Source organism: Mauremys mutica, chromosome 12 (assembly GCF_020497125.1).
Source record: "Mauremys mutica isolate MM-2020 ecotype Southern chromosome 12, ASM2049712v1, whole genome shotgun sequence".
Taxonomy (NCBI): domain Eukaryota; kingdom Metazoa; phylum Chordata; order Testudines; family Geoemydidae; genus Mauremys; species Mauremys mutica.
The window spans coordinates 8,318,834-8,343,103 of NC_059083.1; the positions used below are offsets into that span (position 1 = coordinate 8,318,834).

Here is a 24,270-nt window from a genome sequence, read left to right on the forward strand (position 1 = left end):
ATTCATTTTGGTGATGTTGGCCAACCTAATAATTTCAAATGATGATTTGTAAGCAAAGTCTAAATGAGCTCTCCCTGACAGCTAGTGATGAGCTGGGGCTGCGGGGAAAGGTTTCAGAGCCAGATTATAAGTTTATTAGAGAATATTTGAAAATAAACGATAAAGTGTTTGAAGCGTTAGTTATTGTGTTTACATTCACACCTAATCTACCTAGGTATCCAGCAAACAGAGCTGTGTTGTCCAAGTGATAGATTTTGGCTGGGGTTGGGTAACAAACCACTTGAATGTGGTGGGAAGGGGGGATGAAATGTTGTTCTTATTGTATGAGTAAAGGGCAGTAGAACTTACTTAACCTGTGATGATTTGAAGGCATCAAGAGAGAGGGTGGGGACCTGTCCCTCTCCACTGTTTAAAGACAGAGCTGATTAGGCTCCATAGATAGTCTTTTGTTCTGTTAAGTGACCACTGCAGCTGAAATCACTGACAGTCAGGTTTAAGTGCTTAGTCCTGTTGTGGGGACAGTGTTCCTGTGGATACAGTGTTTTTGTGTAAGGCTGTGGCTACACTTAGCACTTCAAAGCGCTGCCGCGGCAGAGCTTTGAAGCGCTAAGTGTAGTCAAAGCGCCAGGAGAGAGCTCTCCCAGCGCTGTCCGTACTCCACCTCCCTGTGGGGAATAACGGACAGCGCTGGGAGCCGCGCTCCCAGCGCTGGGGCTTTGACCACACTGGCGCTTTGCAGCGCCACAATTTGCATCGCTGGAGAGGGTGTGTTTTCACACCCTGCTGCAGCGCTGCAAATTTGTAAGTGTAGCCAAGCCCTAAGAGACAGCCCAGACTGCACTAGCAGCGAGGTTCCCGCACTGAGAGCTCAGCTGAAATCACTGAGAGCTGGTGGAACCTCAAGAGACCAACTCGCAGAGGTCACAGTGGCAGGTGGCAGCAGGTGACTGCACAGGGCCACTGGCAACAGAGCGGTGGAGTGAACGGTGGCACAACGAACAGACATGACCAGAATGAACAGTGAGCAGCTGGAGAAACAAGCAAAGTGCCTTCTTGTCCCCCGCCTGGGAGATGTACTCACATGAAAGCACCTCTGAACTCTGAGTCTCCACTGACCAAGGACAACACCGGTGAATGGAGTGTGGTGGAGGGAAAAGTGAGGGGCATGTTAAATAAACATTTGTTTGTTGGACTATATTTTAGTCACTTTGCTCCAGAATGCTAGATTTGTGACTGAGAATGGAAACTTATATAAATATGTTTCCTAGTAGGCCAAGATTTTTAAAATGCAGTATTTGCCAAGGTTGTTATCGCACATCGTTGCTATCTTGGGAAGTCATTATGATGGAGAGTTTCTGTACTAAACATTTTTATTATTATAATTAATTTTTACATAAGAATGGTCATATTGGGTCAGACCCATGGTCCATATAGCCCCAGTACCCTGTCTTACAACAGTGGTCAAGGCCAGGTGCTTCAGAGGGAACGAATAGAACAGGGAATCATCAAGTGACCATCAAGTGACCAAACAGGCTAGGGCCACTCAGAGCATGGTGTTGCATCCCTCGCATCCTGGCTAATAGTCACAGATGGACCTGTTCTCCAGGAATTTATCTAGTTCTTTTTAAAATCCTGTTATAGTTTTGGTCTTCACAGCATCCCCTGGCAAAGAGTTCCCTGGATTGACTTTATATTGTGTGAAGAAATACTTCCTTTTGTTTTTTTAAAATCTGCTGAATATTAATTTCATTGGGTGACTGCTAGTTCTTGTGTTATGTGAAGGATTAAATAACATTTCCTTATTCACTTTCTTCGCACCAGTCAAGATTTTGTAGACCTCTATCATATCCCCATTAGTCATCTCTTTTCTAAGCTGAAAATTCCCAATCATTTTAATCCCTCCTCCTGTTTCATACCCCTGATCATTTTAGTTGCCCACCTCTGTACCTTTTCAAATTCCAATATATATTTTTTAGGATGGGTGACTAGATCTGCACACACTATTCAAGGTATGCACGTACCATGGATTTATATAGAGGCAATATGATAAACAGACTGGCTGTCACCTGAATCCCAGCTGGAGATAATCCTCAAAGAAAGGAGAATTGTATAAAAATAGAGCACAGACAACACAAATTACTTCTCTCCCCTCATCTCTACTCATGACAGCTACAATGTAAAGTAGCATTGCAGCTGGGAGACATTCATGACACTGCAACCTGTGGCTTTTTCATGGCTGGATCCTTTGTCCAAAGGATTTAAACTCTGAATCCTAAGAGAAGTGGCCCAAGTGAGTTCAGTCAGGCCAGTTTCCCATTTCTCTGGGCTGTATTAATAGTGTCAAAGCCCCCTGTCCGCACCCCCTTTTGGAGAAGGCAGGAGAGAAGGTAGCTGACTTATCAGCTATTTAGATCTGTCATCCTAATAATAAACAAGCTAAATGAGATCAAATGAAGAAATTCTATGTTGCATAATCTACCATGGAGCCTAGGAGCACCCTCTTAAATGCTTCCCAAGCACTGGGCAGCTCCAGCAGGGAAATTGCTCCACTGAAAAGGAGCCCCAGGGCTGGAAGGTTGGTTCAGGATATCCTGAACATCTGCTGCTATCCAGCTGCACTGCTTGGCAAAAATCCACACAGCCCGGGGTGGGTGTGTGGGTGTGTCCTGCCCCAGGAAGCAAAACTAACAAGAATTCATTTCTAAAAGCTGCAGGACTCGTCTTTGGCTCAGGAAGAGCCATGGGTTATTAAAGGGCGAGGTCACTGGGGTAGAGGCAATTTACATAGTAACTGCAAGACGAATTCAGGAGGTGTAGTAGTGCATTTCCGGCCCACACCAGCAGCTTCAGAACACAGGTCAAGAGACCCCCTAGTGGACAGTGATGGAATAACCAACCAAATGGAGAAGTTTCTTCCTGATCTTCATTACTTAGATGGTGGTTCATGCCCCGAAGAGAGGAGGTTTGGATCCCTTCCCAAACTCCTGTTCATTTCCTCTTTTGTATGAACAACAGTATCTAATGCCCCTGTCCTTTAAAAAACAAATCCTGCCAAGCTCTTGGCTTCAACGACATCTTGTAGCAGTGAGTTCCACAGGCTAATTGTGTGTTGTGCAAAAACATAGGTCCTTTGATCACTTTCAAATTTGCTGATTTTCAATTTTGTTAAGTGTTCCCATTGTTGTTGTATGAAGACATGGATTGAATAGCAGCACCCCAATCCATCTTTCCCATCCCAGTTTTTCTCCCCTTGTTCACGTCCCCTTATTCTCCGACAAGAACAGCTCCAATCTCAACCCATAAAAGTCCCACCTGGCCTCCCATCATTCTTCTTACCAGTCTCTGAACCTCCTCTAGCTCTGCAGCGTCCTTTTGGAGACGGGTGACCCGTACTGCACACGGTGTTCTGCATCAGGTGTCCCTTTGGTTCATATAATGACATCAGAGCATTTTCTGTATCATCACCTACTGTGTTCCTAATATAACCCAACATCTTGTTTGCTTTGTTGTCAGCTGCTGCACACTCAGCCAAGGTCTGCACTGGGCGATCGACAATGACACCCTGGAATTGACGCTCCTTGAACTTAATGGGAAAATGCACATAGATTTCAATGGGATCAGCAGTTCACCCTGGCTCCTTCTCCTGAGCTGTTGCAATTGCATTTGGACCTAGGAAGATGGATGAGTATTTGTCACACTGTATTTCATTTGTCAGTGGGTGGCCCATTCCTCTCATGTGGCTTGATCCTGCTGAAGTTTCCTCCTGTTGTTTTTCAGTTTGATTAACCTAATAATCCAGCATCCACTGGAAATGTTGCTATTTTATTCTTTAGCCCTTGTTTATAAACTTGGCTGTAGACAAGTTGTGCGAGAGGCAGTTTCTCTTTGTCAAGGTTTCTTAAGCACTTTTCTGGCTGTATACGCATTGGGTTTGCTGCAGACCCAATTTCTCCCAGCGATGCAGCTTGAAGAGTTAATGCTCTTGTTATTCAGGTACACGCAGTTACCTCCTCCCCTTATTAGAAGCCTGCAATGAGAGAGAACAAAGCCATTGTGAGCCAGTCGATGGGCCTTTCCTGTAACTGCCAGTGGGAGAATGTGTCTGACACCTCCAGACTGGATCTCTCCCTAATTTGCAGGGGGGGGGTGTTGCAAATTAGCCCACATTTACTATTGCAGGAAGGGAGGGGAAGGATGTTCTTACTAGATGAAGTTTTTCAGATGAAGTTTATTCACCGAAAAACTCAATTTTGGGGTTGACACCTCCCTCAAATATTTTTTCTGGCTAGATTGACATGGCAGTTTGGGTGCCCTTCACAACACTGGAGAAGGAGCCGGCTGTAGGCCTGATAGCCCAGTAATTAGAGCACTTAACTTGGATGGGGAAGATGAGGGTTCAAGTCCCTACTCTGAACCAGGCATGGAGAGGACTCGATTTCAAATACAGGAGACCCAGGCTGAAGTGCCCTAACCAGTGGGCTATGAGATGGGAGGCTGACACCTCCATCGGCTTTGTGCATGTTTTTCCAAATTTCCTTCACTTTTAATAAAAAAAAAAAAAAAGGCAGTTTAAAACTGCCTGAAATTGAAGTGAAATATTTTGTTTCAGGTTGAATGTAACATTTCATTTGACCCAAAATGAAAAAGCTGTTCAATTCCTTGTTTCATCGAGAAAACTGGCTGATCCAGGTTTAATTTCTGGCTGATCCAGGTTCTTCTGCTCCCAATGTTCAGTTCAGCCAGCGAACGACAATATCGCTCATTCCGACAGCTCTAGTTCTTACACCTTCCTCTGGGGCAGCTGGCGCCGGCCACTGGCAGAGACAGGAGATGGGGCTAGATGGACCTTGGGTCAGAAGCAGCCTGGGCCTTCCTGTGCTCCTGGGTACGTGACAGGCTCATGTAGGACCTGGCCTAGCCGGGCTGCACTGAGGAACCCAATTCCTGAAGGTGGCAGTGAACAGGGGAGTCAGTCTCCACTCAGGAGGGTTTCTCTGTGGCCCCTTTCGTACTGACGGTCGCTGCCATGTAAATAACTCAAACCGTGAGGTCTGTTAGCTGTGGTGGAACTGACACACTGTGGTGTCTTTTGCTTTCCCTTGAATCTCAAAGGACTCCACCATCTGGGGAGACTTTGTGTTCAGTCATCCTGACGCACATGCAAACTCTGCTCCCTCTTTTTGATGTCTCAGTCCAAGACATGGGTGTCAAACGTACAGCCTTGGACCAGGTATCACCCCTTTCCTCCAGCCTCTGACTCCCTCTAGACTCTCCAAAGCAACTGGCCTGCAGCTCTCCAGGGACTGGAGTCTGAGTGGGAGGAGCTGAGGTGGGAGCTTGTGATGGACTTGGCCCAGAGAAGTTGACAAAAAAATAATAAAAAAAATAATCACAGCCTAACATTTCAGTTTGGAAAAGCTGCCATGGTGCCTCATGGGAGCTGTAGTTCAGGTGCCTTGTGCACCCCTTCTCTTCTATAGACCAGCTCCCCGGTCAGACTACATCTCCCAGGGTCACCATGGTCTCACTATTGGTCAAGGGTACGCAGTGCATTGTGGGAGATGTAGTGCTGATAAACTCCCATTCTTCTCTATAAGCTGAGCTCCATGTCTAGACTACATCTCCCATGGTGCCCCCTGACCTCTCTTGGCAAAGGGGATGTAATCCCTTGGCCACAGTGCACCATGGGAGATGTAGTCCAGTTGACGAGTCCAGCCCATAAAGGGGAGATTGGGATACAAGGAAATGAAACTACAACTCCCATTAGGTATCAGGGCAGTATTTTCATCTGAAATCTCAGTTTTTGGCCATTCATTTTTCCAATGGAAAAAAAAAATCAAATATCTTCCATGAAGAGACATTTTGTGAAAAGATTTGATCAAAACCCCAATTTTCCACCAAAAACAGTTTCAATGAAAAGTTCGCAACAACCCTAGTGTTACCATCCCCCTAAAAGTGCAGAACCCCTTGCTCCACTGTTGATCCATGTCTCAGCAGTGGGAGTGAGCCCCTGTCATAAACATACAGCTAAGGGTAGCATAAAATCCCTCTTTACCCTGTAAAGGGTTAATACCTCTTTTACCTGTAAAGGCTTAAGAAGCTCAGATAACCTAGATGACACCGGACCAATAAGGGGAGACGATACTTTCAAATCTGTGGGGGAAGGTTTTGGGTCTGTGTCTGTTGGAGCCAACCAGGAAACAAGGCAGGGGAAAATATATCTGAACTAAGCATATAGTCTTGCAGAAATAGTAAGTAACAGCAGAAAAGGAATGAGTTACATTACCTTTTGTTTTAGTTTGTGAATTTTTCCTTGTGCTGAGGGAGGTTTATCCCTGTTTTTTGTAACTTTAAGGTTTTGCCTAGAGAGGAAATCCTCTGTGTTCTTGAGTCTTTTGTTATTCTGTAAAGTAGTTACCATCCTGACTTCACAGAGGTGATTTTTTTTTTAACTTTTCTTTAATTAAAATTCTTCTTTTAAGAACCGGATTGATTTTTCATTGTTCTTAAGATCCAAGGGTTTGGGTCTGTGTTCACGTGTACTAATTGGAGAGGATATTATTCTCAAGTCTCCCCAAGAAAGGGGGTGTAGGCGCTTGGAGGGGGTATTTGGGGAAGGTAGAGCTCCAGGTGGCCCTCCCTGAACGTTTGTTTAAATCACCTGGTGGAGGCAGCATTCTATTCAAGGTGGAATTTGTGCGTTGGGAAAGTTTTTAACCTAGGCTGGTTGAAATAAGCTTAGGGGGTCTTTCATGAGGATCCCCACATCTGTACCTCAGAGTTCAGAGTGGGGAAGGAACCTTGACAGCCCCAAATCCCAGAGAGAATACAGATTTCCCTCACTCCCCGTCATTATTTTAGGGTTTACTTGGTGAACATTGGGTCCACCTGAATTCAGCCCCCACAACCTAGTGTTCAGAACCTAAACAAATAGAAAAAAAGACTCATGGGATGTTCAGATCAGAGCCATTCACCCATTTCCAGGGCTGCCCCTCCTGCTCTCTCCAGAGGCCAATCCAGTGCTCGGAGACACCTTTGTATCGCATTATGAAAGCCTGTAACATAGAAAAAGGAAAGAGTTTGATTCCACGTGTGCTGCTCACAGGGCTCCGGGCAGCGCAGAGTCACGTTATACAGAAATGTTTCCGAGTTAGTTAAAGCAAAGTGTGGAACTGAAACAAAGAGCCGCTGGGTTCCACTTTAGCGCCTTAACCTCAAGCCCATCCCTTCAGCCCCGCCTCAGTCACGGTGCTGGGTACAACCAGTGCAGCGAACGTGGAAAAAAGCTGGGGACCCCAGAGGAATTTGTCACACAACCCTGCCCCATTCTTTGGGTGCTGAATGAGGCAGGGGTCCCGTGGGAAAACACAGCAGGGGTCCACATAACTAAAGATTGGCTCATAACTGATCCACACCAAAGGGAAGGAGAAGGAAAACCAGAGTTAAGGTGGCACTTGGGAGCTTTGACTTATTCCCAGTTAGAGCTGGGCAAGTTTTTGGTGACTTGTAAATTCACTGAAAAATTCTGGGCTGGAGTTCTTAGATGCTACCACGAGAAAATTAATCAAGTGGATTTGCTGAAACTTTCAGGAAAAAACCTCCCCTTGAGAGAGTAAAGTTCAGACAAGTGTTCCCCCCCACCCCCCAAAAAAAACACAAAAAGAAAATCCGCAGCGCAGTTATAAGCAATTGAAAAATGGAAATGCTTAGTTCAGTGGTGCCCAAACATTTCCTGTGGTATCCGCACTTACCAGTAACGGAATTGGTCAGAAGAGGAGCTTGAGCTGAAGGCGGAGCTGGGGATGGAGGAGGAGCTGGAGCTAGAGGCAGAGCTATGCTGAGGGCGGAGCTGTGGCTGGGGCTTCCTCCCCGCCCCTATGGGGGATGGCCCGGGCCCTGCAATATGCCCCCACCCCGGAACATTCCTCTACACCTCCGTAGGGGAGGCGACACCCCACAGTTTGGGGACCACTGGCTTAGGCAATTTTAACGATATGAATCATCCTGTGTGTCTACACTATCCTAGGTGGGGTCTTACCCCATCCCCCTTGTAGTTGAGCATCTTCCACTCATGAATTAAGCGACACGATTAACATCTTACATGTGATTTGTTGTCTCTCCCCAAGGGGAAGAATCATGTGTGTGTAGTGGAGCGGTTTGTTTTGGTAGGGTTTTGTTATTTGAAGTGCACATGCTACATGTTTATGTGAAGGCAGCCATCTTGGCTGACAGACTGGGAACCTCCATAACAAAAAAGCCCAAGTCACGCCAGCTGGAGCTAACGAAGCAACCCTCTCCAGTCAGCACAGCTCCTCTGTGGACGAGCACAGAGTGTAACCAGTGACATGCTCACCAGTGGGTTACACTGATATCACAGAAGACAGCTCAAAGAAGTGCACCTCGCTCTCAGAGCAGAAGGTGGTGAGGTTCTGGACGGTCTTTAGTTCCTGGGGGAGTCCATTCCCCAAGCTAGGACCAGCCACCAAGGAAGCTCCACCTCCCTCACTGAGAAGTTTTGCCCTTAAATGGTGCCAGAGGAGCAGAGATGTCAACCAAGGTCTTCATCCTGGAGCCTTAAGCTCTTTTAGACACCCTGGGCCCAGGCCATGGAGCGCCTTGAAGGCCTTGACCATAACTCCAGCATAGCCCATCGCCCCCAGAATGGGTCTGTTTTTTTCTCACCAGATCCTGCTCGCTGTCAATCCCAGCCAGGGAAGCACCGAGCGCAGAGCAGCATCTCTGGCTGTTGTTCCAGTTCTCTTCAGCCTTGGAGAAATAGTAACATTTCCCTTGGTATCCGAGCCAGCCGTCTGGGCACCAGGCCATGAACTGGGGCTGCGGTTGAAGTACCTGCACTGAAATTGAGAGAGCGACATAAGGGTAAGAGCCCATCCTTTCCCTCCCCCGCTCCCCCAGATGCAAATTCCTCATTTCCATCTGGTGGGTAAGGCTCCAAAGTGTGACCTTAACCCTGGTTTCTCTGCTCCTTCCTTTTTATGTGCATCAGTTATGATTAGGGACCTACCAAATTCACAGTTCATTTCCCTACATTTCATGGTCACAGCATTTTAAAAATCTTGAATTTCACAGTTTCAGGTATTTAAATCTTACATTTCACGGGGTTGCAAAAAACAAATATATTTAAAAATAGCAAAATATAAACACGTCAAGCCCTTAAGACTCAGCGTTTCACAAACTGGGGGGCCCTGACCCAAAGGGGGATCACAAGGCTACTGTAGGGAGGTTATGGTATTGCCACCCTCACTTCTGCGCTGCTTTCGGAGCTGGGTGGCCCGAGTGCAGTGGCTGGTGCCCAGCTCTGAAGGCAGCGCTGCCATCAGTAGTAAGGGTGGCAATTTTGTGACACCCCCGCCCCCACTACAATAAGCTTGCAATCTCCTTTTGGGCCAGGACCCCCAGTCTGAGAAACGCTGTGTACTTCTGTATTCTTTTACTATATAGTATAAGGTACTTTTATAGCACAGAGAAAAGTACACAAAAGACCAGCTTTCACAGGGGAGACCAGATTTCACAGTCCGTGACGTGTTTTTCACAACCGTGCATTTGGCAGGGCCCTAGTTATGATACTGTCTTTATGTGGTCACTGTTATGTTTTTCCACAGGACTCCTGCCTCATTCAGTGCGCAAAGAATGGGGCAGGGTTGTGTGATGAATTCATCTAGGGTCCAGAGTCCTGAAAAATCTGGCCACTCCCCTGAGAGTGGGGAGGTGGGAAAGGAGATCTGGGGGATACAGCAGCTAGAAACCAAAATCCCACATGATGGTCAAACACCTGCTGTTAAGCAGGAAAGCTGAGCCTGGCCCACTGCAGGCTAGAAATGGGACACACACCTAGCAGCTTTCTCTACAGAAATCAGCTTTGGGAGTGACCTCCAGCGTATTCACCCCTGGGATTACTCTAACGAGCCACTAGGTGTCACTGTAAGTACAGGGGAGATTCTAGAGCAGGGGTAGGCAACCTATGGCACGGGTGCCGAAGGCGGCACGTGAGCTGATTTTCAGTGGCATTCACACTGCCCAGGGCCTGGCCACTGGTCCGCGGGGCTCTGCATTTTAATTTAATTTGAAATGAAGCCCCTTAAACATTTTAAAACCCTTATTTACTTTACATACAACAATAGTTTAGTTATATATTATAGACTTATAGAAAGAGACCTTCTAAAAATGTTAAAATGTATGACTGGCACGCGAAACCTTCAATTAGAGTGAATAAGTGAAGATTCAGCACACCGCTTCTGAAAGGTTGCCGACCCCTGTTCTAGAGTCCAGGTCAAACCCAAAATCAATGTAAGAGGCCTTTAGTGGTGGCTGTTCCTTGTCAGTGCAGTGTAGACACACTCTGGGAGCTGCAGTTTAGGGTACAGCTACACTGCAATAAAACCCCTGCAGCTGGCCCATGTCAGCTGACTTGGGCTCACGGGGCTCAGCCTGCAGGGCTATAAACTGCAGCATAGATGTCGAAACCCAAATTTATTTTTTAAAGTCACAATTTCTAAGCCGATCTCATGATTTTGGGGGTATGACCCATGGTTTGTCCCATGCTTGGGGTTACCAGAAATACAGCTCCTCTGGATAACTAAAGTAACTAACTATTATGATGTGGTTGTACAATGTTTAGTAATATCTACAGAGCCACATTTCCGTATGCGTTAAAACTTGTAAGAGCTTTGGCCACATCCACCCAATAGTCTCCGGAAGGCCACTTTATTCATTGTTTCTCTTTATTTTGCCCATGGTCTCAGGTTGTTTAGTCTATTGAGAGTTGGTCTACACTTAAAAGTTAGGTTGACATAGCTACCTCGGTCAGGGGTGTGAAAAAACCACACACACACACGTGCGCACACATGTACGTGACATAGTCAAACCGACATAACCTATGTCGCAACTATGCTGATGAAAGAAGGCTGGTGTTGATGCGGGTACCATTGCTCAGAGAGGTGGTGTTCCAACACTGATGGGAAAAATCTTTGTCCGCGTAGGCTGGGTCTATACCAGGGGTCTCAAACATGCGGCCCGCGGAGCTCTTCCCTGCGGCCCGCGGAGCTCCCCAGGGCCGCCCAGAGGGGGGGGCAAAGGGGGCAATTTGCCCCGGGCCCCGGGCTCCGCAGGGGCCCCCCAAGAGAAAAGCGGAGGCTCCCGCCTCCGCCCGTCTCCTGGAGCCTCGGCGCATAGAGCGCCGAGTCTCCGTCCGAGCGCCTGAGCCCCGCCCCGATCCGAGCCGCGTGGGGAGGGGGCGGGGCGGGGAGCGCTGGGCCGAGCGCTGCGCTCGGCGTGGAGCTCACAGCCCCGCCCCCTCACCACGCGGCTCTGAGCGGGACGAAGCTCAGGCCTCGCCGGAGACGCGCTCGGGTAAGGGGGGGGGGAAGCGGGAGCCGCCGGGGAGGAGGTGGAGAAGAGACAGGGCAGGGGCGGGGCCTCATGGAAGGGGTGGATTGGGGGTGGGACCAGGGGCAGCAAGGGGGCGTGTCAGTGATGCGGCCCTCGGGCCAATGCACTAGTCCTCATGCGGCCCTCGGGGTCATTTGAGTTTGAGACCCCTGGTCTATACTATGGTGTTATGCCGGCATAGCCAGAGTGACACAGCTGTGCCAGTGTAGTGTCCGTAGGGCAGACATCCCCGAGACTGTAGGCTCTTTGGAGGAGAAATTCCTTTCCTGTTTGTATTATCTCAGGAACAGAGGTTTCTCCCTTTCATTACAATGATACGTACTTACCCAGGAAGACAGTTTAAAGGGCCAGTTTTGTCATCACAAACAAGGCTCCAGAAGGGAGCAGGAAGGAGAGTCTGAAGATGAGTTTCTGGCCCCCACGGCTGATGCCTGAGAGGAGACAGCCTGTGACTCTGGGTATGTCTGCATGACGATGGCACTGCTATGCTGCTGCAGCCCTGCCCCAGTAGTGCCGGAGCGTAGAAACTTCCTACATCAATGGAAGGGTTTTCCTCATCGCGGTAGTTAATCCACCTCTCTGACAGGCGGTAGCTTGGTCGATGGAAAGACCCTTCTGTTGATCCAGCCGTGTCTATAGCAGGGGTTGGGTTGACCTAACTGTGGTGCTCCGCGCATGGAATTTTTCACAGCCCTGAGCGGCGTGACCAGCTCAATGTAAATGGAACACACGGACACTGGGATTAGCCACTCACCTGCCAGAGCAACAACAGCAACAACCAGAAGGACAAGTACAATGCTCACTGCGACTGTACATGTGGCACGTTTCCTGAGCCTGCAGCTACGGCCATTACCTGAAAGAGAAAAAGCCCTTAATTCTCCTGAGAGTGGGGTACCCAGAGTCAGTAGCTGCATCAGGGTCTGAGCTGCGTTGGTGCAAGGAGCATTGTGCTGAATGGCCGCCGTTATCTATCTATGGAATAGGACCTCAGGAGTGTCAGTCTGCCTGTGTCACTCTGGAGCCTACAATGTCTGCAGAATCACTGGGAAGCAATGGAAGTAGGTACTAATATGGCCGAAAGCTCTTTTTGTTCGGAATATCACCAAGTTCATTCACCACTGACATCCCCGGCCTGTTATCGCCCAATTTTTAAGTTCTCAGCCATTCAGACTTTACAGATTACACCATGCAGTGTACAGCTACAGTCAGGGATATATCTATGCCATGCCAAGAGCCTAGACCAGTGGTTCTCAACCAGGGATATGGGGCCCCCTGGGGACCGCAAGCAGGTTTCAGGGGTCCACCAAGCACGGCCAGTGTTAGACTCGCTGGGACCCAGGGTCGAAAGCCAAAGCGCAGCTGTGCAGGGCTGAAGCCTGGGGCCCAGAGCCCTGCCACCTGGGGCTGAAGCTGAAACCTGAGCCATTTAGCCTTGGGGACTCCTGTGGTTTGGGGCTCTGGGCAGCTGCCCAGCTTGCTACCGTCTAACGCCAGCCCTGGCTTTTATACGCAGAAAACCAGCTGTTGTGGCAATGGTGGGCCGTGGAGTTTTTATAGCATGTTGGGGGAACCTCAGAGAATGTCGACACTGCCTACATTAGAGCACGGCCGCAGCAGCACTGTGACGTGGGCAGCGTAGTCACGTTTTATCGCCGGGGGAGAGTTGGTAGCTTTATCGTGCGGAACGTGGCTCCCGACAATAAAACGCTGTCTATACTGACGCTTTTCAGTGCTAAAACTTTTGTCGCTCAGGGGGGTGTTTTTTCACATCCCTAAATGACTAAAGTTTTAGTGCTGAATGCAGAGGTAACACAACCAATCCCCATCCTTCCTCTATTCCCAATTTGCATGCAACAGTTTCATTGGTTGCATGAGGGATGACTGCTGAGATGGTGGCTTATTTAGCCCAGCTGCCAGACCTGTGCCACATGATGAATGGGGCTGTTTAATTCCCCTCTTTGCTACTTCCCAGACTCTCCCAGAGCTGGCAGGCAGAATGTCCCAAGGGCGACCGGCTCCAAGCTACCATGGGAGAAGGGATAGGAGTGTGGGACTCACCCTCACTTGGTAGTCTGTGCCGCCTGCCCAGCCTGTGCCCTCTCCCAGACACTAAGCCTGCATGCCTTGCTGTGCCCAGCTCCTTGTAAGAGGCTAGGCTGCTCTAGAGACAGTAATGAGTAACTTTCTTCACACAAGAAACCTATCTTGGGCTGGCCAGCTGATCCAAATTCCTTTTTTGTAATGGTTTTCTCCGTTTGAAAATTAGTCCTTATGTTTTCATTCAAACCACAAACCTTTCAAAAGTTCCTTTTTCTGTGTACGTCCACACTGCAAAAAAAAAAAAAAAAAAAGGGTTGCTCTTAACTCAGGATGACTAACCTGTATTAGCTAACTTGGGTTAAAATGGCAGCAAAGACCTTTAAAGCAACTGAGGTTAGACCCCCAAGTTCAACCCTAGGCTCCATTTCAGGCTTTAATGGGAGCTGCTAGTCTGAGTTGCCGTGTCTTCACTGCTATTTTCACCCAAGTTAGCTAATGCGGGTCACCCACCCTAGTTGAGAACACACCTTTTCCTGCAGTGTAGACACGTGCTCCTCTCTCTCTCTTCAGAAGTGACCAGAGAGCTGTGGACGTCAGAAACTTTCCCATTAAAATTGATACAACTGTACACAACATTTTAGCTTCAATGAAGCCACATACTTTGATGGAAAATGTTCCCGCCAGCTTTCCTCATTCCCTCTGAAGGATTTTTGAATCTTTGCTCACTGATTCATGATGATCTCAGATATGGATGGAATGAACCCAGGCAGCCCCTGTGGGAGAGGAGTCCTATGGGTCTGGGGGAACTAGATCAGCCCCCAACATAAAAAATCTCCTGCCCTAGCTAGGTAAGGTCTTCTCTGGCCCCCATCCCCACAATATGTGAGCATCTCACAGCCTGTTAATGAATTTACTTGCACAGCAGCCTTGTGAGAGAGGGAATTACTGGTCTGACCATTGTACAGATGGGAAACTGAGGCAGAGAGAGACTAACACTTGCCCAGGGTCACATGGGGAATCAAACCCAGGTCTTCCAATGCCTGGCCTAGCCCCCAAACCATTCGGCCACCCTTCCCTCAGCAGTCAGTGCTGGGGTGAATGGGAAAAATCCCGCTCCCAATCAACGTGACTCACAGCGACAAAGAGTCAGGTGCGCACTGAGCTGAGGGAGCTGCAGTCCCAGCCCAGCAGCTGTGCAGGCAGTGGGGTTCACACGGGGGCAGGGGGGGGGTTCGTAACACGTGGCAGCAGGAAACATGTGGCAGGCTTGTCTGTGTCCACACAGACGCACAGGGAAAAACTGGCCCCAAAGAACAGCAGAAAAAGAAACATGAGGTGGTGAAGGGAGAAAGACTGGAAAGATCTTCAAATAGGGGTGCAAAATGAGCCCCCCCCAGGATATATCTGCCCCCCACCACACACACACCCCAGTCAGAATCCCAGCTGGTTGTTCAGACCTGTAGGAGTCCATTGGGGTGGATGCACCTGTGAAATCTCACCCTCACCAACAGAAGGAAGAGGACAGGGAAGGCAGGAGAATAGAGGGAGACAAGGGGCTATTGCCAAGTCCCCACACCCCCCAGGACACGGCCTTGATCCCGGATGCACACACAGGATATAGCAGCTGCGAGTGCAAACCGCCTGCCCCGCTCCTAACCATGATCAGCTCCCTGCTGCTCCCCCAAAGGGCCTGGCCATTTACAGCCAACGCTGAAAATTCACCCCACCTGTGCAAGCCGCAGCCTCTCTGTCTCCAGCCAGGGACGCTCCAGGGAGCCGGTTCCCCTTCACTGCCTGGGTCTCCACGGCGGTCAAGGGGCTGCTGCATCTCAGCTCTTCCCCGCTTTCCCAGGCTGTCCAAGTGTCACGCAGCCCCAGAGCCCAGCTAACAGCCGCCTGCACCGACATGGACACAGGGACCGAGACGCTACAAATATTGAGTCGCAAGCGAGGAACTGCTCCAGTGCTCCTGTAGGGCGTGGGCATCGGCCCCAGGGACCGTGTGACATCCTGTGATCACTTTACACACCAGGGAAAGGGTTAATGCCAAAAGGAAGCAGCCGGCATCGATGCTGTTCAGAGTTTCCATAAGGCAAACCCCAGCTTCCTCCATTTTCTATACACGACAGCGGATTTACTACACACCGCACCCCTATTGTTCTTCCCACATCCCCTTCCTGGCTGCTCACGGTCTGAATCCCCCTCCACTGAGCACCGCAGGCCCCCTGCTTCCCCCACAGCCCCAGCCACAGCCCACTCCCCACCACTGCGGCTCCATCACCCCACCCCACCCATTGCTGGCCCCTTCCCCTGCCGTACACCCTCCCCGCTTGCCGCTGGCATCCTGCCCTACCCCGCTGCTTCCTCCCCTCCCTTCCCCCCACTGCTGCTGCTTCCTACCCTCTCCCGCATCTCTCCCACCCACAGCTGACCACTTCCTGTCCTAACCACAGCTCATTCTCTGGCTGATGACCCCTTCCCCCACCCACCTCTGCATCCTTCCAGCCCTCTATCCCTCCAGCTGCTCATTCACCCTCCCCCAGCATCAGCCAGAGCTTGGCATGGAAGGGGCCAGGTGATGTCTACACTGCAGTCAGCAGGTGTGACTGCAGCTCGGGTCGACGTGCTGGAGCTAGCCTGGATCTAGCAAGCAAAAACTGGCAGTGAAGCAGTGTCAGTGCAGGCTTTGGTGCGAGCTAGAAAGGCAGGTACATAGGTGGGGGTCAGAGGGGCTCACACCGCCCATGCTGAAAGCTGGGCCACTGCCCCACTGCTATTTTTAGTGCCACTCACTAAATCAAAACTGGCTCAGGTCTGCAAACACCCGCCCCTGGCTGCAGTACGGACAGTCCCTTAAAGAGGGGCTTAGGCATTAGCGGAGTCGGAGACTGGTCGACACACACACTTGCACCCACATGGCTGTCAGTTCACCCCTCGTGTTGTGTTGGCTCTCTGGCAAATCTGGTCAGTGACAATCCTAGTTTAGATGTTAAGAGTAGTGTCCTGTTTTGATTTAGCAAATGAATCACTTAAAAAAAAACAATTAAAAAACCCAAACACTGATTAAGGTAAATCAGAAAAGGGCACTTACAGTACATTTGCAATCAGTGGGTGGCTAATAAATTCCCCTCCTCTCCCCTCTTAAACTACTATTCAAATAATTCAAGTTAGTTTTATTTGGCGACTGTCACAAGTTAGAAACTTCAAAAAAAAATTAAATCCCCCAGATTCCGACTAGACAGTGAAATGGTGAAAGGTCGATTTTGGCTTCATCTGCCAGATGGTGAAATTCAGGGTACCTCCCTCCTTGGCTGCCCCCCACTAGAGCCCCTTTCCAGCCCCTGCACCCCCACTTCTGCAGCCCTGCTAAGGTGCAAACAGATGTTTGCTCTGCTGGAGGGGTCTGCAGAGGACAGCATGGAATCGGGGGAGGGGAGCAGGAAAAAAGCGGTCAGAGCGGGAGGGGAATGGAGACGGGAATTGTAGGGAGGGGGCACAATGGAGGAAATCTAGCTCTCTGGCAGGCCTTTAAAATCTCAGCATGTTGCCCCATGTGCAACCTGCTCCCTTCTGAAGTCACATCTCTGGGCAGAGTTCCTCTGCGCCGTGTCCACTGGCTCCCAGGACACCAGTGAGGACTGACAGGCGCTGTCCTGGGTTCTTTTCTCGGGGTCCCCCTCGGAATCCCTAATTCCGAATCTGTGACCCTCACTCCCATCCCTGTTTTTTCATTTGTTGTCCCCCAGTGACTAGCTGAAAGCCTGGTTTCAGTGGCTCCTCCCCTTAGGCTGAGGGCAGTGGCCCGCACCCACCCATCCCCAGTGCTTCACTAGGGGTAGCCTGCTTCAGTCAGCTCACTGCCCTGGGACACTGGGTTCTGTTCTCAGCTCCGCTGCTGCCTGACTTTGGGCAAGTCACGTCCCCTCTCCGGGACTCAGTTTCCCTCTGACACGGGGAGAGCGATGCCGGCTTCCCTTGGTAAAGTGCTCTGAGATCTCCTGATGAGAAGTGCTGTCAGAGCTGGGGATTATCACCATGAACAGCCTCTGTTTCAGTGGCGCCTGCCTCTAGGAGAGAGTGAAAAGACCCCAATGGACTGGAGGCCTCTGGAGCGTGGGCTGGTAGCTTGGAATTTGGGGGAGAGGCTTGAAGTCACTTAGCCCAACTCCCGCTAAGCATGCTGGGAAAACCAGAAAGGGAAGGGTAACAACCCTCCTGTTTACAATACTATAAAATCCTTTTACCTGTAAAGGGTTAAGAACTCCGGTCGCCTGGCTGACACCTGACCCAAAGGACCAATAAGGGGACAAGATACTTTCAAATAGTGGGGTGGGGTGGGGGGTGGAAGGCTTTTGTTGTGCTCTTTGTTTATGTGGGTGTTCGCTCTTGGGACTAAGAGGGACCGGACATCAATCCATGTTCTCCAAATCTTTCTGCACCAGTCTCTCATTTTTCAAACTTGTAAGTAACAGCCAGGCAAGAGATATTAGCTTTATCTTTGTTTTCTCCACTTGTAAATGTTTCCTTTGCTAAAGGGTTTATCCCTGTTTTTGCTGTAACTTTGAACCTAAGGCTAGAGGGGGTTCCTCTGAACTCTTGGAATCTGATTACCCTGTAAAGTTACTTTCCATCCTGATTGTACAGAGATGATTTTTACCTTTTCTTTTTAATAAATCTTTCTTTTAAGAACCTGACTGATTTATCCATTGTCCAAAGACCCAGGGGGTTGGGTCTTTGATCACTTTGTAACCAATTGGTTAGGATATTATTCTTAAGCCTTTCCAGGGAAAGGTGCGTAGGGGCTTGGGAGATATTTGGGGAAAGGCAGAGCTCCAAGTGGCTCTCCCTAAATGTTTGTTTAAATCACTTGGTGGTGGTAGCGTACTGAGTTTAACCTAAGCTGGTAGAAATAAGCTTAGGGGGTCTTTCATGTGGGTCCCCACATCTGTACCCTAGAGTTCAGAGTGGGGAGGGAACCTTGACACATGCTGGGAAAACTAAAAGGCTGTTGACACATTTCAGGCTCCCCGAGATGGCTGAGTTTTCGAGTTAAGACAGTTGGGCTAAAGGAGCCTGGAAAACTGCCAAGTCCAGTGACTGGGCGTGGGCGGAGAGCACAAGTCACAAAGAGCGCAGAGGGGCGGTGCTGGGCTTTGCTTCTTGGTGGTTTGCGGTGTCAGTCTCTTTTCACAGAATCATAGAACTGGAAGGGATGTCATCTAGTCCAGTCCCCTGCACTCATGGCAGGACTAAGTATTATCTAGATCATCCCTGACAGGTGTGTGTCTCTATCCTGCTCTTAAAATCCTCCAATGACAGAGATTCCACAACCTCCCTAGGCAATTTTCTTAGGTTCCTTTTATTTCCTTCCCAAATTCCAGTTCTAATGAGCATCAGGCCTGTTCATGGTGCTTCAGATCATCCCTTAGGTGGTTCTGGTCTTTGCCTGCTCATCTAAAGCCTCTTGGCTAAAGCCAACTAGGAGAGCAGAGGGTAGATTTTGTCTGACACCCAGAAGTCTCCTCTGATCCAGCTTTTTCCAGCTCTTCCTACCCAAGGAGACAGCCACAAGCTTCAGACCACTGGTTGCCATCCCCTGGAGTATAAAGGTTTGTCTATATGGGAAAGTGATCCCAGTACAAGCCAAGGTGGAAGTTTAAACCAATAGTGATACCAGTTCAGCCTCCCACAGGGAGAGACTTATTCCAGTAGACGAGTGGCCTTTAGGTCAGCTAATATTGCTTTGGAAGGGGTTCAAGCTAAACCAAAAAAGCCACTTACTGCAGAATAAGAATGTCCACCCGGAAGTTATACCCTGTATGTTTCCCATGCAGCCCAGCCCTAAAAAAGACACCTTAGTCTCCTCCTCCCCTGCTTACATAACTGTCTGTGTGCCACTGGAGAACATGACTCGTGCAAGCTTTGAGCTAGTGAAGTGGGGAATATGGTGACTGTTTCAGTCATTTTAGGATAAAAAACCAGCTTAACTGACAATTTCCTGACCTACTCTCAGTGAAAGCATCCTGTTTTCTTAATTTACACCATAGATCCTAAAAATCAGGAACCATGGCTCTGGGTGCAGTACAAAATCCCCAACAAACAAAAATAACCCAGCCCTATCCATCTGGCACACATCCCTCCACAAACCTGAGCGGGTTCCCTGGATCCCTGTTTAGAGAGGGGAGACTGTGGACTAGATGTGACAGAGGCATTTTCCACTGCAATGTCCCACATATCAGGGAGTGACAGATGTCACCTCCAAGGGCAATAAGTCTAATTGAAAAGCATCAAGGAAAAACCAAGGCTGACCCTGGAGACATTGTACTAGAGTGACCTGCCACCGGAATGGGACTGACAGCAACAGGGTACAGGGGCTCAACCCCCAAACACTGCATGTGACCCCATCCTGGGTGGGGCATACCCGCCTCTGACAGACACCTGGGGACTGGCTTCTTCTAACACTTTGGCAACACTGGTCTGGCTTGTCCTGTGACAACCATCACCAACAAGCAGCCTTAGTGGGCTTAGCAAACACCCAAAGAGACTTTATCACATTGTAGGTGGTTGTTGTGTTGTTGTTGAAGCTGCTGGGTGTAACCACCACCCTTCCTTTACACTAATTCTTTCTTATAGCTAAGCTCCTTTATGAAACCACAGTGCCCCTATCCCAACACAGAGGCACATGTGGGCTACTCAGGAGTTTGAGCTATGTAGGAGAGGGGGTATTGTGTGTGCATGCGCACGCGCAAGACAGAGAAGAAAAAATACCATAGCGGACGGAGCAGGCAGCCAGAAAGCCAGACACAGCAGCACTGGCAGTGGGACCCTGAGAAGAAACCTTGAGCACATGCTTTTGGGCACAGTGCTGGCTGAAAGAGGCTGGGAACTATGAGCAAGGAAACTGTCTCCCATCATTTGACTCCCCCCGTGTTTGGGGTAACACGACTTTGTACTTTGTAAATAAGCCAGACTGTATGAAACGGGACCAGACCCCACTGTCTGTTTCTCCTCATAACTGCAAGATGCCACATTTTTGGCGAGTCGCTCAGGTCGAAAGGGATAAGAGAGGGTTTGATGAGCATCTGACTGTAGCTTGCTGCAGGCAGACCAGCTTCTTAAGGCTTGCAATGGGGCGGGCAGATGCCTGTGTGCGAGGTCTCACATCTGACACAGGGCCCCTGTTCTCCCCATGCCCCTAACCCCACATGCACACACACACTCCTGAACAACCTCCTGATTGGGGGGAGCTGGGTGGCATGGCATCCGGGCAAACTGCTTACCCAGGGGGAATAAACCCAGGGCACCGGGCCGTCTGGGCATCCCTCCGGGTGTCCTTAGCCAGCATTTTCCACGGTCGTGTTTAAGGCTTAGCAGATGCCCAAGCAACTGTCCCTCTTTGGTATTTGCAGAGCCTCATCTGAACAGAGCCAGAGGTTTGCACGTGTTTTTTTACAAGCACTAGCTTCCCCCCGGCAGGCGTGGGCTGGATGCAGGGGGCAGTGGATGAGGTTCAATGGCCCGTGCTATGCAGCAGTGGGGGGGAGGGAGAATGGGGGGGGTGTCAGAACAGGTGATCACAGTGGTTCCCTTTTGGCTTTACAAATGATGAAACTAGAGACCCCATTTAAGTACTCAGAAGGGGGTTTAAGTTACCTGGCTCCGCTCCGCTCTCGGGGTTTCCAGGGATCTCAGGATAAACCTCCAGCCATGGTGTCGTCCCAGCGGGATCCATTCTTTCCTCTCGTCTCAGTGGGACACGCGGGCACGCGCTGGGCTCCTCCTTTCTCGCTATACCCGGCGCGGGGATTCAGTCCCGGTCGGCTGGAGAGATTCATGGCTCCCCACGAGGCTGTTCGGCAGTGCAAGAGGGAACAGCCGGAACATATAAAAGGCAGTTTCTGTGGATCGCCACTAGATGGGTCACAGAGTCATCACTGTTATCGACCTGGGACACAGGGCATGGGAAGTTCCCATTGGTAGATCACTAGACCTGACTTTCCCCCCTCTTTAAAAGGTTCTGAGGCCACATGCTTGGTTGAAACTGCTCCCCAAGACACTGCAGCCTCAGACACGCTGGCAGGGGAAACTGAGGCAGGACCACAGTGGGGCTCTGACTGGGCTCCCCAGATGCAGGTTCTCCCTTTGCATAGTACCCCAGCACTTTCCCCAAGCACAGCCCTTCTCCCCACCAGGCCTGCCCTACCCCCCTCATATTCCCTCCCCTTATGGTCTCACACAGCCATTTCTCCCCTGCGTGCGTGCACACACACACACACACACACTTCTGGTGGGAAAGGAAACAAGGCTGTGGGGGGAGCTTTGGGGCAGACCCAAAGCACCAGGCTCGCCTGGCACTCCTGCCTCAGTTTCCCCATCAATGCTGCCTCAGTGTGCAAAGGAGCCTTTAAGCACTGATGCTTCTTCATAGTTGGACTAAGCTCCCCACTTCAGACCCTTGCCCTGTGCACAGCTCTATTCTCTTCAACACAGGAGCCCCCTACACACAATCCCCCCACCATGCATTCCCAGCCCCCTCCCACACACACTGCCTTCAACAATGCTAATGAATCCTCCCATCTCATGCCCTCCTCCCACCCACTAACTCTTAACTATCAAGTTCTTCTACACAGCTGCAATATGTTTTCAGATCGTAAAAACAGAACTTTCTGTGGGCAGTAACAATCCAGCCACGTTTCTCTTTTGCTCCTTGATAACGTGCTGGCGTATAGGAGAAAATGAAAGAGAGAAAATAAACTGGAAATAAGCAACAAATGACTTGTCTTCCCTGGCTTTCTCAAAAGCTGCTTTCAAAGTGCACAACCCTACGCCCTGCAGAATTGGCCCTTCCCTTAGGGCGAGGAGCGCTCCCCCAGGAAAACACAACCCAGAGATGACAGCTGCACTCCTGACTCCTCTCAATGCACAGCCCGCTGGCCCAAACACCCACTCCAGTAGAAGGGCTTGACATTTTTTTGATCACTGTGTTTTCCAGCAAAAAATGATCCAAATGGTCCAAAATTAACGGGGGGGGGGGGCGGATTTTGGGATAGGAAAGTGTCATTTTTACAAATCTTTCCAGCAGGAAATTTCCAAGTGTAAAGTTTCATTTGGGATAAAAAAAAATCCCCACCACTTTTTTTAAATACTACACCGCCCCCCGTTTGTTGCCCCTAGGGTGACCAGACATCAAGTGGGAAAAATCAGGACAGGGGGTGGAGGGTAATAGGGACCTATATAAGAAAGAGCCCCAAATTTCAGGACTGTCCCTATAAAATAGGGACATCTGGTCACCCTAGTTGCCACTGAATGCAATAGAACAAACAGCGTCTTTGGAGTCTCATACACGTGCTTGAAACTGGATATGGCCAATGTGAGCCAGGGTCTGGAGCTGGAGGGTGCAGTGGGTGCGGTCATATTAATTATCCTATTAGAGAGGAGAATTGGCAGGAGGTTCACAGCCAGAAGTTGGCTGGATCCTGCTATGGGGATGTTGCTTTTTGTGATGTTCTGCACCCTTCCCCCTCATGCACCCACTTTCTGATGGTCTCAGACCAGCACAACACTTATTCTCTATTAACAATGACAGGGTCAGGGATGGGGACGGGGGCGATCTGGACCAGCAGCGTCCATGTGCTGGTTGAGGGTTTATACAGCATTGTTATGCCTGGGGCAGACTTTTCCTGCGGGAGGAGGAGGAGATTCTCTTGTTGTCTGTTCTGACAATAGATTTGGGGGTCAAAGCTTGTCTGGGTCACTTTTTATTGAAACCACTTTGTGGTTTCCCCAGAGACCGCAGGTCATGACTCATGGTCTCACCAATTCACACCCCATCCAACACCCAATTCACCCAGGGATCCCTCGGAGCATCCACACTAGGAATCAGTGGGTCCCCACCACCTCCTGGACCCCCTAAGGGGAGGCACGTGCCAAGTCCATGCTCTCCCATCCCCCACACCGTCCCTCCCGGCACCTCTGCAGCCCGCCTCAGTGCACAGGGACCCGAGCCTCCGTGCTGAGAGCGCCCCGTGATCTCCCCACCCCACCGCCCAGGGGCGCTGAGAGACACTGAACCAGACAGCAAACCGGGTCTGGGATGGGAACCACTTCGGGGGAGGGGGGCGGCAGCTCCAGTTCCAGTCCCAACGCACCCGCCCTCCAATCTGGATCTACACTGGGCCCCCTCGCAGCATCTCGGCCAAATCGCCCCCCCCCCGCCAACGCCCCCACCAGCCCCACCCCCCTGCGGGCCCCCGGTGCAGCAGCAGGAAGTAGGATCCCCCGTGTCCCGGGAGCTCTGCTGGTCTGCGGGCTCCATGGGACCCGGCCACTGCCCAGCGGGGTCCTGGCCCCAGCCGCCTCCCCCCAGCCTGAGCAGCCCGGTTACGGCTCAGACCCCGCAACCCGGGATCCCTCCAGCCCCAGCCCCAGCGCTCTCACCTGGCACGCGGCGGCTCTCATAACACTGCTGAGGGGAGACGCTGCTGCGCCGCCTGACCCGGGACCTGCTTCCAGGGACAACTGGGAAGCACGTGGTGGGGGCGGAGCTAGCTCTCCACCAATCAGCGTCAGAGGGCGGGGTAGCGGGGGAAACACAAATTGGCTCTGCGCCTCCAGTTCCACGAAGCGCGCGATCGCACTCGCAGTGCTGTGCTAGGCTAGGACAGGAAGCTGCGAGGATGTTTTGCTAAAATCCCCCAGAAGTTTCGCTCCAGCCGCAGCCGCTCCCGCCTGTAGCTCTGCCAGGCCCCAGTTTACTCCTGCGCGCGACGGGTCACCCCCCTGCGCGGCTCCAATGCCCTTTGTTCGCGGCCCCCGCTCGGA

General features: G+C 50.5%; 1 protein-coding gene across 1 annotated transcript; it reads right to left on the reverse strand.

Annotated features, from left to right (window-relative positions):
- Window positions 1–1,928: 1,928 nt before the first annotated feature.
- Window positions 1,929–23,964, reverse strand: LOC123344984 (C-type lectin domain family 2 member D-like). Its single transcript, XM_044981490.1, has 6 exons — window positions 23,887–23,964; window positions 21,103–21,298; window positions 12,164–12,262; window positions 8,683–8,855; window positions 6,953–7,055; window positions 1,929–4,031 (listed from the first exon to the last, which is right to left on the reverse strand). Exons 2-6 carry the CDS (start codon window positions 21,179–21,181, stop codon window positions 3,889–3,891), a joined length of 597 nt encoding a protein of 198 aa, XP_044837425.1. The 5' UTR covers window positions 21,182–21,298; window positions 23,887–23,964; the 3' UTR covers window positions 1,929–3,888.
- Between the last annotated feature and the right edge of the window lie 306 nt (window positions 23,965–24,270).